At 44.5% G+C, this 18,187-nt stretch overlaps 2 protein-coding genes across 11 annotated transcripts in view; one reads left to right on the forward strand and one right to left on the reverse strand.

The window, feature by feature from the left end:
- Positions 1–14,032, forward strand: part of kug (FAT atypical cadherin kugelei) — a 424,350-nt gene extending 410,318 nt beyond the window's left edge. For 6 of the 10 annotated variants that reach the window (XM_076371210.1, XM_076371213.1, XM_076371214.1 and 3 more), the window contains 9 exons: positions 257–1,309; positions 1,505–2,148; positions 2,589–3,986; positions 4,152–4,289; positions 4,369–7,071; positions 7,334–7,667; positions 8,871–9,011; positions 9,323–9,469; positions 10,053–14,032. In XM_076371210.1, the coding sequence (XP_076227325.1) occupies positions 257–1,309; positions 1,505–2,148; positions 2,589–3,986; positions 4,152–4,289; positions 4,369–7,071; positions 7,334–7,667; positions 8,871–9,011; positions 9,323–9,469; positions 10,053–10,603 (7,109 nt within the window). In that variant the 3' untranslated portion in view covers positions 10,604–14,032. The remainder of the gene's footprint in view (positions 1–256; positions 1,310–1,504; positions 2,149–2,588; positions 3,987–4,151; positions 4,290–4,368; positions 7,072–7,333; positions 7,668–8,870; positions 9,012–9,322; positions 9,470–10,052) is intronic. The other 4 variants (XM_076371212.1, XM_076371216.1, XM_076371217.1 and 1 more) reach the window with 4 other exon arrangements.
- A 167-nt stretch (positions 14,033–14,199) lies between these two features.
- Trap1 (TNF receptor associated protein 1) lies at positions 14,200–17,445 on the reverse strand. Its single transcript, XM_031982808.2, has 12 exons — positions 17,240–17,445; positions 16,936–17,025; positions 16,743–16,825; positions 16,422–16,649; positions 16,181–16,347; positions 15,986–16,095; positions 15,847–15,920; positions 15,435–15,781; positions 15,084–15,359; positions 14,826–15,007; positions 14,453–14,751; positions 14,200–14,379 (listed from the first exon to the last, which is right to left on the reverse strand). Exons 1-12 carry the CDS (start codon positions 17,352–17,354, stop codon positions 14,278–14,280), a joined length of 2,073 nt encoding a protein of 690 aa, XP_031838668.1. The 5' UTR covers positions 17,355–17,445; the 3' UTR covers positions 14,200–14,277.
- Positions 17,446–18,187: the final 742 nt, after the last annotated feature.

Genomic DNA, 18,187 nt, shown 5'->3' on the forward strand with positions numbered 1-18,187 from the left:
TGTTATTGCAAACGAATCATCGAGTTTTTAAAAAACATGCGTATTTATTTTAGATTAAACGTGTTTCCTGTAACGCGGAAACTCGCGTCGAATATTTGCGATCGTACAAACAGCCTGAGCGTCCTCCTTTCATTCTCGTGCATCGTTTAAATACATATGTCCGTAATACATTCTGAAACATTCCTCTTCAAAAGCCAACGATTTTTTCCGCTGAACCCGTACCTTTTTACGAGGCAACGACTTTGTCCCCGTCCAGGTATAAACCAGCAGGTGCGCTACGCGATCCAAAACGACACGGAGGGCAGCACGGATCTGTTCCACATCGACCCGGAGGAGGGTGTGATATTCTTGAAGAGATCGTTGGACCACGAGGCGCACGAGTCCCACCACTTCACGGTGATCGCGATCGACCGGGGCGTGCCCAGCCTCGCGAGCACCGCACACGTCTGGGTGACTGTCATCGACATGAACGACAACCCGCCCAAGTTCGAGCAACCGTCGTACACGTGTTCCCTGTCCGAGCACGCGGAACGGGGTCAGTTCGTGACGGTAGTGTCCGCCAGCGATCCAGATTACGTCGACGAGAAGCTTACGTACACGATCGTGGGCGGGAACGAGCAGCAAACGTACAACATCGATCAGTCGACCGGCATCATCTCCCTGATCAATATGCAGAACTTCGGCGAGAAGAAGCTCAGCATGCTGAACGTGTCCGTCACCGACAACGTGTACACGAGCTTCACGCGAGTCAAGATCGAAATACTGCCAGCCAACAGGCACAATCCCAAGTTCCCTAATCCAGTGGTCGAGGTCACGGTTCTGGAGAATCAGCTGCCCGGCAGGCTGGTGACCAGCGTGATCGCGACCGACGAGGATTTCGGCGACTACGGCACCGTCATATACACCATACCCTCCGACATGATGAAAGAGATCTTCGACATAAACAGGGTGACCGGCGAGATCGTCACCAGGAAGAAGCTGGACAGGGAGCAACAGAAACTGTACGAGATACCCGTGATGGCTACCGACGGCGGCGGTAGATCGGGATTCGTGATGGTCAAGGTTAAAGTTGGGGACGAGAACGACAACTCGCCTATCTTCCTGATCAGGGAGTACAAAGCTAGCATACACGGGAACTTGAGCTTGAACACCCCGTTCCTGAAGGTTAAAGCTCAGGATGCTGACGAAGACGACGCCGCTAGGATCGTGTACTCCATATACGAGCCGCAGACTTCGGAGACGAAGACTTTGTTTGGAATCAATCCTGACACCGGCGCGCTGTTCTTGCAGAAGAGCGCTGTACCTTGGGGTAAGTGTTCCAAGTATTGTAGATGGATCTTCGAGTTTCTATCGTAGAGATACTGAATGTACAGGATGTCTTAGAAACTACACGCGATTGTAACTAAGAGAACTACCGTGACTAGTAAATAGCAACTGCAAATGATAACACTAGGCTGACGTCCACTGCAACTCTTGTCCACACGATTGTCTTTGAACTTTCCAGAAAATCAATTGTTCGAGTTGTTCATCCGCGCGGAGGACAAGGGAACCACCATTCATCACGCGGACGTTCCACTCAGCGTCTACATCATGGGTCCTCAGGACATCCCGCCGCTGTTCGAGCGAAAAGAGGATAAATTCTTCATATCCGAGGCGTCGCCGGTCGGCACGCCGATAACGAGGCTCAGAACCGTGACCAACACCACGGTGACTTACAGGATAGTCTCCGGAGACGAGGATTCGCCGCTTTTTACCATCGACTCCCACGGCAAGATCACATTGGCGAAACCGCTGGACCGGGAATTGAAAGATAATCATCTGATAGGCGTCCTCGCTGAAACCGATTCGAGCCCCCCGCTAACAGCTCTGGCAGAGATATCACTGCAGGTGCTGGACGAGAACGATCACTCCCCGCAATTCGAAAGTAACCCGTACAGCATCAGTCTGGCGGAGAATATAGAGGAAGGAACGTCGATTCTGAAGATCATCGCGCACGATGTTGACTTGGGGAGCAACGGAGAGGTTCGTTACTCGTTCGGCTCCGACATAGGGGAACTAGCGAATGTGTTCACGGTGGACGCGTACACTGGCTGGATATCGACACTGGTGCAGCTGGATAAAGAGAAACAACCGGAGTACAAGTACCAGGTAAATAGCGAAACATGTTTTAACCCTTTGTTGTTTTTCGCTAGATACATTTCAACATTTTCTGATGAGATAAAGACGACACTTTGTGAAACTAGCTCGAAGAGAAATTACACGTACATCGAGGAACAATGATATTTTATTTCAATATTTCTCAAATTGATGAATTATACGAAGTATAATATTAAATATCAAATTTTATAGTTTTACTGTATGTCAAGTGAGTCACCTCTCGAGTGCAAAGGGTTAATTGTCTCGTGAACCCTTTGCAATCGAAACCCTCTAGAAATATTCAACGTTTCCCGATGATGTATAGACGACATTCTTCCAAACTAAGTAGTGAGAAATGATACAGAAATAAAGAAACGATGTCGATAAATCCAGAAATAACAGTTTCTCCTTGTACAGTCTATTTTATCTACCTTCACATTCCACTCTTCCAGGTGGTAGCCACAGACAACGGAACTCCGAAGCATTTCGCCAGAGCTTCCGTCCACGTGAAGCTGAAGGACTACAATGACAACGCTCCGGCGTTCGTCGACGATCGTTACGAAGCCACCGTGAACGAAGACGCCCTTCCGGGCACCGTGGTAGTTAAACTAGTCACGGTCGACAAGGATTCGGACATGAACACGCCGATCGAATTCTATATAACTTCCGGGGACTCGAGATCGCAGTTCCAGATTAGGTCCACCGGCGAGGTGTACGTGGCAAAAGCGTTGGACCGGGAGACTATCGATCGCTACGAGCTCGTAATCGTCGGCACCGACGGCAAATACGTCTTCAAAACGAGGGTTACCGTGCAGGTGCTCGATGTGAACGACAATCCGCCGTACTGCCTAAGATATCGTTACAGAGACATCCTCTCCGAGGGCTCGCATCCTGGCACCTATGTTCTGACCGTGTTAGCTACCGATTACGACGACGAGCCGAACGCCAAGCTGCGTTTCTATTTGACCGGTGACAACAACGACAAATTCTCGCTGGATAAGGAGACAGGCGTGCTGAAGACCATTGGCCAGCTCGATCGCGAGTCCCAAGCGAGGTACTCGCTGACCGCCCACGTCCAAGACAGAGACAAGCCGTCTTGGGAATGCTCCTCTCAGCTAGAGATCCTGATCTCCGACCTGAATGATAACGCGCCGAAATTCACCATGCGCGCGTACAGCGCCACGCTGCCGGAAGACGTCGAGGTGGGCACTTTGGTAACCAAGGTGCACGCCACGGACGATGACATCGGCATTAATCGAAAGATCAGATACGAGTTCATTGACTCCGCTGATGGCCACTTCCTCATCGCGCCCGACAGCGGCATTGTCACTCTCGGCAAACCGTTAGACAGAGAAACGAAGGCGATGTACAACGTGACCATCCAAGCATTAGATCAAGGCACGCCACAGCTGATCAACGTGACCACGCTGATCGTCAACGTGCAGGATATCAATGACAACCCGCCTGAATTCGCCTCGAAGGTATACTTCTCGAAAGTGCCTGAGATATACGCCGTTGGCACGGAAGTTGCGAGGGTCCTCGCTACATCGAAGGACACCGGCGTCAACGCTGACGTTTACTACTCGATCATCGGCGGAAACGAGCACAAGAAGTTCCAAATCGATGCTAGAACAGGCGTGATCACCATCGTCGAGCAGCTGGATTACGAGCGCGCCAAGGATTACTTTTTGACCATTCAAGCGGTGGACGGCGGGATACCGCCTTTGAGTAACCACGCGACGGTGAACATCACTGTGATCGATAGTAACGATAATGCGCCCATATTCAGCGAGGTCTCGTACAGGGCTACCGTGAGAGAGGACGCTAAGATTGGTGAAAGAGTTACGCAGGTTAGTCTCTATCCCATGACCTTGTTTTCCTGTTTCGACATTAAGAAGTTTTATGATTTCATTGGAAGATCATTATTGCAATTTAAAACACGTTTGCAATATTTTGATATTAATCGTGTTCAGATCCTTTATAAAATCCTTGACTGTTTACGATGAATGCTCCAGGTACTCGCAAATGACTTGGACAGCGAAGAGAACGGAAACGTTTCGTACTTCATAGAACGAGGCGACAGGCAGAAGCAATTCTCGATCGATCAGAAGACAGGGCAAATTATTGTCGCCGCGCCATTGGATCGCGAGGAAGTGAGTACAGGCGACAATTTATGCAGTAACTTCTCGAGGGAACATTCTAAAATACATAAACATACTTTATTCTTTCCAGGTCGCGAGCTACGTGTTGGAAGTCCATGCTCGCGACAGCGGGCTACCGATGCTCTCCAGCTTCGTGATGGTGAACATCGAAGTTTTGGACGCCAACGATAACCCGCCGATGTTCTCCCTCTCGAATTACACAGCGGTGGTGCAAGAGGACAAAGCTTTGGGACACACTGTCCTGCATTTCGTTGTTACCGATGCCGACATCGAGCCAAACGCCGATCCGTACACCTTTGACTTCCGATCCGGAAACGAGGGCGACGCTTTCCGCTTGGAGCAAGACGGCACGCTGCGCACGGCCACTAAATTCAACAGTCGGGTGAAAGATAAATACGTGTTACACATACGCGTCTTCGACAACGGTAGTCCGCCCCTCTACTCCGACGCGTGGGTGGTGATCAAAGTGATCGAGGAGTCTCAATATCCACCTGTGATCACGCCACTCGAGATAGTCATCAATTCCTACATGGACGAGTATCCGGGCGGTATAATCGGAAAAGTCCACGCGACCGATCAGGACCAATACGACTCGCTACTGTACAGTTTAGTGCCAGCATCGCCTATACCGATGGACCTCTTCAAAATCGACAAAATCGACGGCACCCTGGTAGCGCTTCCTCGATTAGACGTCGGAGAATACAGGATGAACGTCAGCGTAACCGACGGCAAGTTCCATTCCTTCTCCGTGGTGAAAGTTAACGTGGACCTAGTGACAGAGAAGATGCTAGAGAACTCTGTGATCATTCGATTCAGAGAAGTCAGTCCCGAAGACTTCATCCTAAGCCACCGGAAGGGTTTCCTCAGAACCGTGCGTCACGTTATGTCCTGCAGACCGAAGGACATCGTCATCATTAGCGTTCAAGCATCCTCCGACGAAGCGAACCTGATTAAATCGAGAGCGATTCGCCAGGCAGTGCACAACGATCTGGACCTTCTGTTCGCGGTGAAGAAACCCGGGACCGGCATGGGGTCTCCAGGATTCTTCCCTTCGGAGAACATTCGCGAGTCTTTGAACCAACATATCAAGGAACTGGAAGGGTCCACGAAGCTCGTGGTCGAGGAGATCGTTAGATTCAAGTGCAACAAGGGCTACTGCGTCTACGGAGACTGTCAGGACAAGATCATTCTCAACCTGACGCAGATCACGCCCGTAGCCACCGACGTGATGAGCTTCGTGTCTCCTAGGCACAAGCATAAGATGGAGTGCAACTGCAAAGAGGGTTACGCGGGTAATCACTGCGAGATGGTAGTCAACGAGTGTGCCAGGGATCCTTGTCCACTGTTCAAGGTTTGCGTGCCGGACTCCTCCGTTCAAGGCTACTCTTGCCAGTGCCCGGAAGGTTTCGCCGGCCACACCTGCGACATAGACATCACCAAATGCCACGACGAATCCTGTTACATCCCGAGGAACTCGATATCCTTCAGCGGAAAGAGCTATGCTCGTTACAGGATCGACAAAACCTTGATTCGACAGACCATCGAAGACCGCCTCAGCCTGTCCCTGCGGATCAGAACGGTGCAATTGACTGGGAACCTTATGTACGCCGCTGGCAAAGTGGACTACAACATTCTCGAGGTTGTCAACGGGGTGGTGCAATACAGATTCGATCTGGGAAGCGGCGAGGGTCTGGTTCGGGTAAGTAGCGTGTACGTCAGCGATGGACAGTGGCACGAGATCCAGTTGGAGAGAGAAAGTAACAGCGCGAGGTTGACCGTGGATGGGAAGCACGTGGCTCACGGATCGGCTCCTGGCAACAACGACATCTTGAACCTCCAGTCGGATGATTTGTACTTGGGCGCGGAAGTCAGGCAACATCCAACGGTCCTGGGCTTCGAGGATGTTCAACGAGGTTTCATCGGCTGCATGGATGACGTCAGGATCGCCAGAGTATCGGTGCCTTTGCACATGAGCGGCGCGAGCAGCGTGGCCGTCCTGAAACGGTTCGCCAATGTGGAGTTCAGCTGCGACGCCGCCACTGTTCTACTCCCGCCAGGAATCTGCGGCTCCCAACCTTGCCAGAACGGTGGCACTTGCAAGGATTCCGGTGGCGACACTTACGAATGCCAGTGCCACAGTAGGTTCAGGGGTCAGGCTTGCGAAATTGACACCGATCCCTGCGCGTCGTCGCCGTGCCTCTACGGAGGACGATGCAAGGTCGTGCCAGAAGGTAGCGACTACACCTGCGAATGCGTCGGGCCGAGTCTGAGTGGCAAACGCTGCGAGTTCGGCAGATACTGCAGCCCCAATCCGTGCATACACGGCGGAGTGTGCGAGGAAGGCAACAACGGGCCGATATGCAAGTGCCAAGGATTCACCGGTGATCGTTGCGAGACGGACGTGAACGAATGCGACGCGAACCCCTGTACGAACGGCGGCACCTGTGTCAACGAGATTGGCACGTACAGATGCATCTGTCCGCCGAATATGACCGGTCTGAACTGCGGGAACCCGGCTTACTCGACGCCAATCATATCCAGCCACTTCAACATCACCTGGGAGCAGCTGATGTGGATAGGGGTCGCGGTGGTACTGAACCTCTTCTTGATCATCCTGTTCGTAGCGTTCAGAAAGATCCGTATGAAGCGCACCAGGGCTAGGGCGAACAACATCAACAACGAGACCAGGAAGCAGATCGTCCTGAACTCGGCCAGGCCGCACGAGCACGAATTCAAGCGAAGTTCGAAGCTGAGCAACTTGGAAGTTATACAGGTATCAGGATCAACGTAGACTTTGTTATACTTTTTTGGTTTTTATTTTGCCAGCAGCACCGACGATTAAAACACGCATGCCTCTAATCATTTCAATCGTTACCAGTGCCAGTGAGTAGAGGACTCTAGAGTTCGTCTATTATTTTTTTGTTCATTTCCGTGCCGTTTCTTCTTGGTTTGCGACCATCGTATCTCCCGCCCCCTTATCCAGCGAGTGACGCGTGCATTGAGTTTAAGGTTTTCGTGTGATTCTTTGTTTGCAGAGAGAACCTCCCCAATGCCCTCCCCGACCCGCCTCCTATACCCCCAGTTCGAACAACGAGCCGGCCGCCTACGGTAACTCGGCGGCCGTCGCTCTGAATAACCTGGACACCCTGCGCAGCTACGGTAGCGCCGGCGACGAGCTAGAAAATTTCCCGCCAGACTATTTGAGAAACCTGAACCGAACCACCCCGGTCCCGCCTCCCTCCTTAACTCTCGCTAACCCAGTCGGCGGAAACGCTACAGGCAGCGACACGGATAGCCTCCATAAGCCGACGTGGCAAGAACAGATGCAACTAGCTTCCTTCATCACGGACACGACCAAGATCAAGAACGGTGAGTAGTATGCGTTGCTGATCCCCCTCGCTCATCGTAGCTTTTTACTACTTTTGTTTTCGCTTGCGGCATGCATCGTGGGTGGAACTAGCTTCTTCTTCTTCCTTCACTGTCGTCTCCTAGCGACCCTCCGTCTGCCCCCTCCCTCTTCTCAGTATCTTTTAGCATCTTCGACGTCTAACTTCTTCATCTCTGACCACTGTTTTTTCGTATTAGGCTAGTTGGAAAGTTCTGTCGTGACCGTTCTCGACGCGTTACGTAACGGACGAGTAAGTTCGTAGACGATCCTCGCGTCCCGTTCGGATGCGAGTACGAAGACTCACTCGGTTGACGTTATCTGGAAGTACTAGGTTTGCGAACTGCTAGATACGTAGGATTGAGATCCGGTGAAACGAAGTAGAACGTAATTTAAACCCCTTGCTTTGCAACGTCGAGTCTGATCCTGGACAATTTCGTGCTAAATTTGACGAGTCTGAAGATTATTCTGTTCACGACTGCGTGGTTTGCCAAGAAAATCGTAAGGGTGCGATCCTAATGATTTAATTAGAACACGATTTCGAGTCGAAAAGTTAAAGAGATCATTGTCGTGGACATCTGCGATTCTCTTGTGGACGAAGTAACAGAGTAAGGTCAGTTTTTATGAAAAATGTGCAGTACTGTCGGTTCTCAGCTAAACGAGTAGTATACCTCAGCCTCTGGACCAACTAGAGTAGCATTCCTAATTAGACAAGTAGAGTATAACACCATCCTCTACAAAATTTGAACTTCAGTTTCGTAGTATCCTTTATTTGCTGTCCTTTTTCAAAGTATGAATACAGTCAGTAAAATATTTTCGTACATGCGTTGTCTCTGATCATAAAAGTGGTATATGACTCGCTGTTGGTCAATAGACAAGTAACTCATTCCTAAACAATGAAATAACGTAACTGTTACGGTCAAGCCCCTAGAATGCTGTTTGTCCCTTATCAGGTTGTAAAACACGTTCTACAAGATAAAGTAGACAGCCCATGTAAACCGATCGTGCTAACAGTTGTTCGACACGAAAGATAACGTCGGTACGGTAGACGCTACAGAACTTCCACCTACCCCTAGTACTGTTTCCTCTTTCCATCATCTCAATACGAATACCCAGAAGAGTATGCTGACTTGGGCGTGTAGCGAATTGAAATTAACACTGGTGTATCGTATTGTGTGCGCTAACAGACCTGAAACGAGCGAGCCCAGTGGTACCAGAGCTGACCACTGGAGGACTTCTACTAAATTCTTCTCGACGCGTGCCTCATGGAGGTGGGACCTCCGTGACCTCCATGACGTCTATCGAGGATGATCCTCGTATTGTCGGTGGTAAGTCCGAGTAACTAGTATGCCTGAAAGATTGACGATGATATCACAGATATTTGGGTCGCTTCGCTTCTCGCTGTACCTATTATCTCTTTTGGCCAGTCTTTACTTTTTATTTTAACCTTCCACCCCCCCCTTTTTTCACCGCTCCAACCATCCACGTAACAAAGACACGTACACGTACAAATGATACACGCACAGAGCTAAGAAACAGACAGGATACACACAAGGCTTCTCTCTTCCGCTCCGTATCGCGGCGCTAGATCGTCGCATGTAGCGTGTCGGAGTACAGTTGTTGTCTGCAATGCTTTTAGGGTATCACTGGGACTGTTCAGACTGGGTCAGGCCAAGTCAAAACCCCCTACCTAACATCACGGAGGTACCCGGAAGCGAAGTTCCAGATTCGTCCAGCTTCCACAGCAATGAGAGTAACGAATCAAACACTCATCAGCTACCGTCAGGTGAGTAGCGGCGTAGCGTGCACGTTTCACCGCTTCTACCTGCACTCGCATAACTAACTTCAGACTCTTATAATCACCATTTCATCTGTACCACTCGCCTCTTAACGTACCGACGCCTGAATGAAACGACTAACGAAACCACGAAATATATCTTCGTAGGATCTACCGAGTTCTATCTGGAAACCAGAAAGCAACGACTATCCAGCTTCTCTTTTCATAACTATCGGTCCCACACTTACGCTGCAATGAATTCTGTACATAAGTAGACAAACGACACGCCTTACTATCACTGCAGCTTACCCTAAAACGCAATCTACTTCTGCTTTCCGGTGAACCACACCGGCGAATGCTAAATCAGATCGTAATCGAACCGCGGGAGCCCTCTTAATCCCAGTCCTAAGTACCGTTTAATCGCATGTTCGTCATCCGGATCGATACGGTGTAATCCTCGCAATCTTCGATCATTCTACCAATGAATTCAGAATACCGTTTCGAGGATTCCATCAAGTATCTGTCACGTTGACGAGCGTGTTAATTCGATCGTCGAAGGCAACCGGAACCTGATCGATCCGTTGATTTCCAGTGCACGGCTCTGTAGATCCCGGGAGGGACATCGAGACGCTGAACGAAGACCAGGAGTCGGAGTACGTCGGCGACTCGGAATGCGGGACCGAGTTCTCGGAGCAGTATCACTGCACGGAGACGCAGCGACTGAATCCGCTGGACAGCGGCGGCGAGGGTGAATACAAGTACAAGGGTTCCGAGAGCTATCTCCGTCACCCGAACTCGTACTTGCCCCATTACAACATCCACACGGACACGGAGAACGAGACGAACCCGTTGAACGGACGTCTCAGCACCCTAGAATCTGACGAGGAGGAGGACGACGTAGTGCCTTATGGTTTCCCGAGCACGCGACGGAACCGATGCCACAAGGGGGACGAAGCCGACGAGATCGGCTCGGTGATCACCACCTTGGAAGAGAGGAACTCGTTGCTGGGCGGCGCGACCAGCAACAGCGACCTGTCCACCAATCTCTGCGAGATCGACGACTCCGAGTACGAGATCGCCGAGCAGAAGAGCAATGGCCGCCTATGGTTGTCGGGGAACGGTATCACGCAGACCTCGGTGTGACGAACAGCGGTGACACCGTTTCAGGGCCGACTGAACGTGATCGTGTTCCTTCTGTGCTCATCGAGGAAGACTTCGAGTGCGCATCTTTGTGAATATTACGACAATTTTTTTGTACATACGTAACATTATCAGCGTAGATAGGAAGGGAGAGAGAGAGAGAGAGAGAGAGAGAGAGATGATGCGTGAAAGAGAGAATGTGTACAGAGGCAGCTACGATGTAAGGAAAATGGCGGACATGGGTAATGAATTCCCGTGATGGCCGGGGGACACGTCTGACGTAGACTATCGTGGAATTTTTGGGGATGAATCTCGATGTTTGAGGAACAAGGAATCTGGTTGGCTACGTTGGAACTTTTAATGTTCTTTCCTTTGAATGAAGGATGATTGTACGATTATTTGTTGTTATCCTGTCGTCGAAGATATGTGTTGCATTACGCCGAATGAAATTGTTTGAAGTCGAGAAGCGTCTCTGAAAATTTCACTGGAGCTAGAGTCGAGCCAGATGCTAGCTCTCCTAGCGAGCCAACGATGTACGTTCACTCCCATGCTGGGTACATCGTACCTCAAATCTCCTATGTAGGTAGAGCTTAGGTACTGACGTAAGTACTTAATTCCTCGAAGAAATTCCATGGAGCGGCGATGCAGGAAAACGGACGCAATATTTGGGGAGCAAAGTATTCTTTCCGCGCGATACTTTGCGTTCACACGCTGTTATATCGTGAAACGCGACGCACGTCTTTTCGGTATATAAGACACAACAAGGATTCTCATTCGATTGCAATTGTTCTGACGCGGGCCCCTCCGGCGTCCAGGGAAATCCGTTTGTAACGTTGACCTTTTTCTGTTTCCTCAATTCTACCAAAGGGGATGAGGTTTTAGTGAAATGGATTTATTATATTACTACGGCAACTGTTGTGCGAAACTATTACGGACATAAGGAGTTTTCTCTCGGATTGAGAATGGAATTCGTTGCTTGTGGGAGGATAAATGTTAATCACGACCGCGTCGTCAGACCAATGATTATTATTTAATGACCTATCGTTTAAAAACCTTCAGACACGTTTGATCCACGACACGCTATATTGATTTCAGCGCGACGAAAACGAAATGGTGACGAGAAGGGAAGCGGGGAGAGAAACATGGAAGAATGGTACATAGGTACATTTCTGTATTTTTACTATTTGCTAACCGACATTATTTTGGTTACGTACAAGGTGAACCGCGACGGACTACTTAAATAATTATAAAGGATAAGTACACAGCGTAGTCTAGCGAGTAAAATGAATAAATTGACTCTAGTGAAAGAAATGAAGAATATAAATGGAACAGTGCGCTCTACTTCTAGGGGAGCGAATATATATATATATATTATATATATCTGTGCGTCGTTCGCGCCCAAGCGTTTATCCGCGGCGAAGCACGATAGTTAAATGGAGACAAATGGAAACAGATTAATGAAAATATTTTTACTGTGATGATAATAATGTTTATACGATGATCAAATACTATGACTTGTATCATAATGATTGTAATATTAACTATCCGACGTTTTATAAAAAGGGAAGAAATTAAGCAAGATAACGGAGGATAGTGTTCCTCCCTCGTATGTACGTAAGCTAAGTCAACGTTCCGTTCGTTCAACTTCCGTTTCTTTTGATATTTTTACCTTTATATGTTTTTTTTTTCTCTCTCTCTTATCTTGTTCTCCTTTCTTTCTATTATTAATCATTAATCTTAATCGTTTTCCGTTCACACGAAATTTCTTCTTCTTTCATCAGTCACCATCAGTTCTCGACGAAACATAACCGTATACATGGTGCTACTACTTACATCACGCTTTAACATTCATCTACTCTCCGATAAGACTGCTCAGCGATGCAAAACACACAGAAGACATCCACACATACACACACGTACATTTAGACACAGCCACACGCGCGCGCGCAGTTCATGGATTAACTCATAGTTCTCACGCGATTTAATCTCATCCTCCGAATCTGTCCATGTTGATTCTAACGAGACGTTTCTCTTAAACTGCCAATCGTTAATGCCATATTTATAAACAATGCATTTCTATTGATTGATTTGTGTAGCCGACACAAAGGATCAAGAAAACTTATTTCCGTGCCTAAATGTTCATTAGAACACTGTGTACTTCCATGCAGAATACTTTTTATTAAAGTAATCTAGCGGCAGCTTAATATTCGGTGAAGTGTACGCGAGTTTTTATATATATATACATATTCATACATATATATATATATATATGTATATATATTTTTCCCCCTCTCCTTGTTTCTTGTACGCGTAGAATTTCCCTATTAAATTCACTTTTCTTCTTATGTTCCTGTCCGGCGACGGACGCCAGCCATTTTGTTTAATTCTACACTTAGTGGGTTAAAATAACAATTAAAGCCACGTTTAAACGACAACGCGAAACAGGGTGACTTCTTCTTTGCGTTCGACCAAGGGGCGTGAAACGATCAAATTGTCTCGTTCTTTGCGTGGATTCATGAAACAGCTGTGCCTCCCCTCTCTGAAATTTCAGTGCGACAACGGACACGCGGATACAATTGACCCTAGACAATTTATTCTATATTAGAATGAGAATAAGGATATTGTACAGTTTTAACTTAACAAATTGTATCGGGAAAGAACATCCAAGCCAAGCAGTGAAAGTTTCAGTTTGCGTCGAAGCACAGTGAATTTCCTTAACTGTTAAGATTAGGTTTATTTTTTAATTGCGAACCGACGGGCCGAGGGACGGGGCTTGATCAACAAAACGTGTGCGCCCTGTCGACATCGGTGAGACCCGATCGAGGTTTTAGTAGCAGCGAAACGATCCGATTGTAAAGATAAGGAAGAGAGGAACACGCAATATTTTGTAGGAGCTTCTGATCGATTAGCGACGTTAATTAAGGTTTTTCTTTTGTAATGGAACGTTTCTTCCTACGAGGATGGTAGACTTTAATGATTTCAATTCGCTTAACGATCCAAGCAATCGGAATTGATCGAAGAAACATACGACTGTCCATTCTTTTTTTTTTTTTTTTTTTTACTTCGCGCGTTACGAAACACTTCCACCGTTTTCTCTGAATTATGTTTACCTACGTTTTCTTTTTCTTTTTTTTTTATACTTGATTACATTCGCAGACTAATGAACAGTTCTATTTTTACGTTTCACTTTATCACGAACTTGCCATAATTGTACAATTGTGAGAAAAGAAGAGTATAGAACGAAACAAGGGAAAAAAGGAAACGTTATGTGGGTACAACTTCCAAATTCACCGTAAACACTTTAGCCCCGCTAATAGAATACATATCGATTATCATGGAATCTTTCAGACAGTGAGGAACTTGACTTGTTATAATTATAAGGCTATAATTAATTTGTACAAGATCAACCTATTGTAATAAAGAAAACAATCTTGCCTACGGTTTTGTACTGTTATATTACTCCATAGGTTCTACCCTAATTTTCCACATTTCTCCCGAGATTTGTCAACGTTTTAGTTAATATTTCAGTAAACTCCGTCTATTGTACAGAATGTTCTTTTAATGGTGAAGAAGAAGGTTTTATAAATGTAAAACAGTCGTTTTATTCGGGAGACACTTTTATAGAAAATAATTACAACTAATTGGTTGCATTGGTAACATCTTAAACTAAGTATAAACTAATGTTTCTCTAATGCTAAAGTTAACAACTCGTTCATTGGCGTTAACAATATTCGGGGATCTTCGATTAAACCGGCACCAACCATGCTGCTCATAAACAGCTAACATGGAATGAATAAATATATTAATTTACAAGACACTCGATATCGATAAAAGTATAATTAAAAAACATACCTGTTGAATGAGAAGATCTGCCAGCTTGGTATCTGTCTTTATCAACTGGCACAGCTTTTTAATGATAGGATGATTAGGATTAATTTCCAAGCGTGGTTGGAGGACAGAGTACCGCAGCTCTTCATCCATTTGGTGAGTCTGCGTCCGGACAAAATGCCTAGCAGCCGTCATGTCTGTCACCGTCACAACACAGGGATGCGATTCAAGACGTGTAGTCGTTTTAATGTCGTATGCCTTTTTCGGTAAAACGTTTCTCATATAAGCTATGAGATTGTTGATTTCTTCCTGATTGATTAGATCTAAACGAATGTAAAAAAATGTTAAAACAAATATACTAGAATATTTACAAATTATCATAATTTAAACGACTCACTGAGATCGTTAGATTTATTCGTGTCGTCGCGCATTTCTTTTTCAACAGAACTCAGAGAATAGGTTTTGTAATTTCGTAATTGCATTAGAACTAGCTCGTCGTACGGTTCGTAACAAAATAATACTTCCACATTACGTTTCTTCAAGGATTCATAATACGGCGACTGCTCGGCTAGAGTTCGACTAGTAGAAAAATTATAATATTTATTTATGAAAATTTTTAACTAATTTGTTCGATTAGAAATAATTAGTTTCTTACCTGGGCGCTGATAAATAATATATGGTCGTTTGATCTGCCGGTATACATTTGCAATAATCATCTATGCTAACTAATTCTTTAGGTGGCTTTGCAGATGACTCGAATCTTAAAAGTGACGCTATTGTTTCCTTCTCTCTCTGATCTTGACTGCTGACAATACCTTCCTTCAAGAAAATACCATAGTCTTTATAGAATTCATTATATGACTCAGCCTCTTTCTGAGATCGTTCGTTCAAAAATTTCAGAATGCGCAATGTTAAAACACTCCTCAATTTTCTGGAATTGAAATGAGTTGTAGAAAATAAAAGGAATTATTATTTATGTGCGAATAACAAATTTTGTATTTCATACCCAATTAAAGCACTGTTCTGCAATAATTCCCGGCTTAGATTAAGCGGAATGTCTTCGGAATCTACGACACCTTTAACGAAACGTAGCCATTTCGGTAAAATATTTTCTGCTTTGCTTTTAATTAAAATTTTTCGACTGTATAAAGAGACACCGCTATTTGTGTCCCTAGCCAAGTCAAATAATCCTGGTTTTTCCTCAGAGAAATACAATAATGCTCTAATACTCAAAGGAACATCAGTAGTGTAATGTAATAAGAATCGCGGAGAGTCGAAACAGTTCCCAATAAATCTATAGAATTCGGCGTGCTGAAGCTGCGTAATGTCTTTTGGATCAAGCATCCAAAGCGGCTAAAAATGAAAAATGAATAAACGTGACGCAAGTGATAAATATAAAACATTTTCCTCAAATTTACCTGAATTGTGTTAACTCTCGTGCCATTAACATAAATAGGAATACTGACGAAGTTACTATATTTCTTAATGATACCTGTGACATATTGAAATAATCGTTAGTGATCGTTAAAATATTAAAAAACAATTCAATGAACTCACTATTAATTGTAGTTTCGTCGCTAAATTCACGAGAATCAACTTTCATATGGATTACAATTTTTGTTCCCGGCTGAACTCCATCAGCTGTTGAGATTTCAAAAGTACCTGAACTGCATACAATGTTGTTTCATGTTAATATATGAATATTTCAATATAAAGAAAATTATCATAGATAATATCTCCTAAATTCCTTACCCATCAGAGGTCCAACATAAACCTTCAGAATCTTTTTTAAAGGATTTTGTAAATAATTCTACTTTATCAGCAACCATGAAAACACTGTAGAAACCAACCCCAAATTGACCAATAATTTGAGATGTATCACTGGCATTTTGGGATTCCTTTAATTTCTCTAGGAACGCCTGTAATTAATATTAGTTTGAAAAACTGAAAATTATGAGAATTATGTACTATATTATACTTCAACTCTATTTACTTTAGAACCAGATCTGGCTATAGTTCCTAAATGTGATATTAGCTCTTCACGAGTCATGCCAATTCCTGTGTCCTGAATTGTGAGGGTTCTATTCTGTTTATCAGTGGCAATGTGAATTTCTAAATTTCTATTACCAGCAGTCTCAGATGCCTCATTGTCACTCAACCTGACATATCTTAGTTTCTCAATAGCATCACTAGCATTGGAGATCAATTCACGAATGAATACCTTAGATCACAAACAATAAAATCATTAACAAATGCTATTCCCAATCAACTTTTATAATTTATTAAAAATTGGTGCATATAAACTCAATTTTACCTCTTTCTCTGAATATAAAGACTTAGCAACAATTTGTAAGAGCATTTGTGTTTCAGATTTAAATTCATGTTTTACAGTTTCTCCTAGATAGAAGCACATAGATATTAAAATAAATTACTTTTACATTATATCCATGGATTTGTTTTTATGCACTATCAGGCTTATAATACAATAGACTACATTTCTATGGTACCTGTAGGTTTCTCTGTATCCTTTATGATATTGTGCTGTTCTGTGGTTTGAGTTGCAGTTTGTGAAGAAAAACATCTTATTGAGCAATTTGCTGTAACATATACGCTTAGTATATAACACTTAAATTGCTAGGTGATTGCAATAGGTTATTGAAAGCTCAGAAACTAATTATCTAACATTCAATTTATCAGTAAAAATACATTCAATCTATAAAAGCAACAAATATATCTATGTAACCTTAAAATATGTTTAATTGTTAAAATAGAAACATAAACTTAATTAATATACTATGAAAATGAACAAACCTGAAAGTCTTCGACATTGTCTTTCTAAATAATCTCTTTCAAAATTCCGACTGAGCGGTCTTGAAAGAGATCTTCCTAATTTAAGTGCAAGCCTCAGTCTCAAAGCAGTTGCCATGCTTTCGAATACTACCAAATGATCTCCAATTCATTCGTCGTATGGCTCACTGCGTAAAGTAATCGCACCATGCGACGCTTCTTGTATTATAGGTTTTTGAATGGTGCGACATCTATACATGAATACACCAAACATCAGTTAAAAAACACAGACTTAAGGCATTACCACAATCACAGCCGATATGGTAACGATACGTAGCGTGTTTCTTCATTCAATATATTATTTATTTACAATGTTCACTAAATTATAATGTTGAAATATTTTTATCGACCAACTTCTATGACGGCTTGTTTCCAACTGACTAATTACAAAAAGAATATCACGGATATTAACTAAAGAATTTATAAAATGTTTAGTTAAACGATTTCTAATAACAAACAGAAATTGACGTTATCTACAATATATATTACCGACACATTGACTACAGATAATCATTATAGTGGCACCTAGCGGAGAGAAATAGGTAATATTTTACTAGAAGTTTCAGCGATATTGCGTTAGATGGTGTCACCAACCTAGTATAAGGAAGTGGGATTTTTAAAAATTATTTCTTTTTTAATTATTATCTTCACTGCTTTTTAATAGATTAGATACGACTATCTGTGTTATTTATATTTATTGAATATTTGACAGTGAACAGTTAATTATACTATTTAGATTCATCATATAAACGAAATATTTATCTGTGTTCCAAATTCTGGAAAGAAGAAACGAAATCTTGGGGTTAACATTCCTGCTTTGTGCCTCTTCGAGAAACCCCTCGAACCCCCTCGAGAAACCCTAGAAATCTCTCGGGAGACCCCTCGAACCCCCACGAGAAACCCCTCGTACCA

Source organism: Nomia melanderi, chromosome 10 (genome assembly GCF_051020985.1).
Source record: "Nomia melanderi isolate GNS246 chromosome 10, iyNomMela1, whole genome shotgun sequence".
NCBI classification, from domain to species: Eukaryota; Metazoa; Arthropoda; class Insecta; order Hymenoptera; family Halictidae; genus Nomia; species Nomia melanderi.

Coding starts and splice junctions, on each gene's coding strand:
- Trap1 (XM_031982808.2), bottom strand. CDS start 17,354: ATGGCAACTGCTTTGAGACTGAGGCTTGCACTTAAATTAGGAAGATCT. Junction 15,921..15,985: donor CGACGAAACTACAATTAATA/GTGAGTTCATTG, acceptor AATATGTCACAG/GTATCATTAAGAAATATAGT. Junction 15,782..15,846: donor CGAGAGTTAACACAATTCAG/GTAAATTTGAGG, acceptor TTTCATTTTTAG/CCGCTTTGGATGCTTGATCC.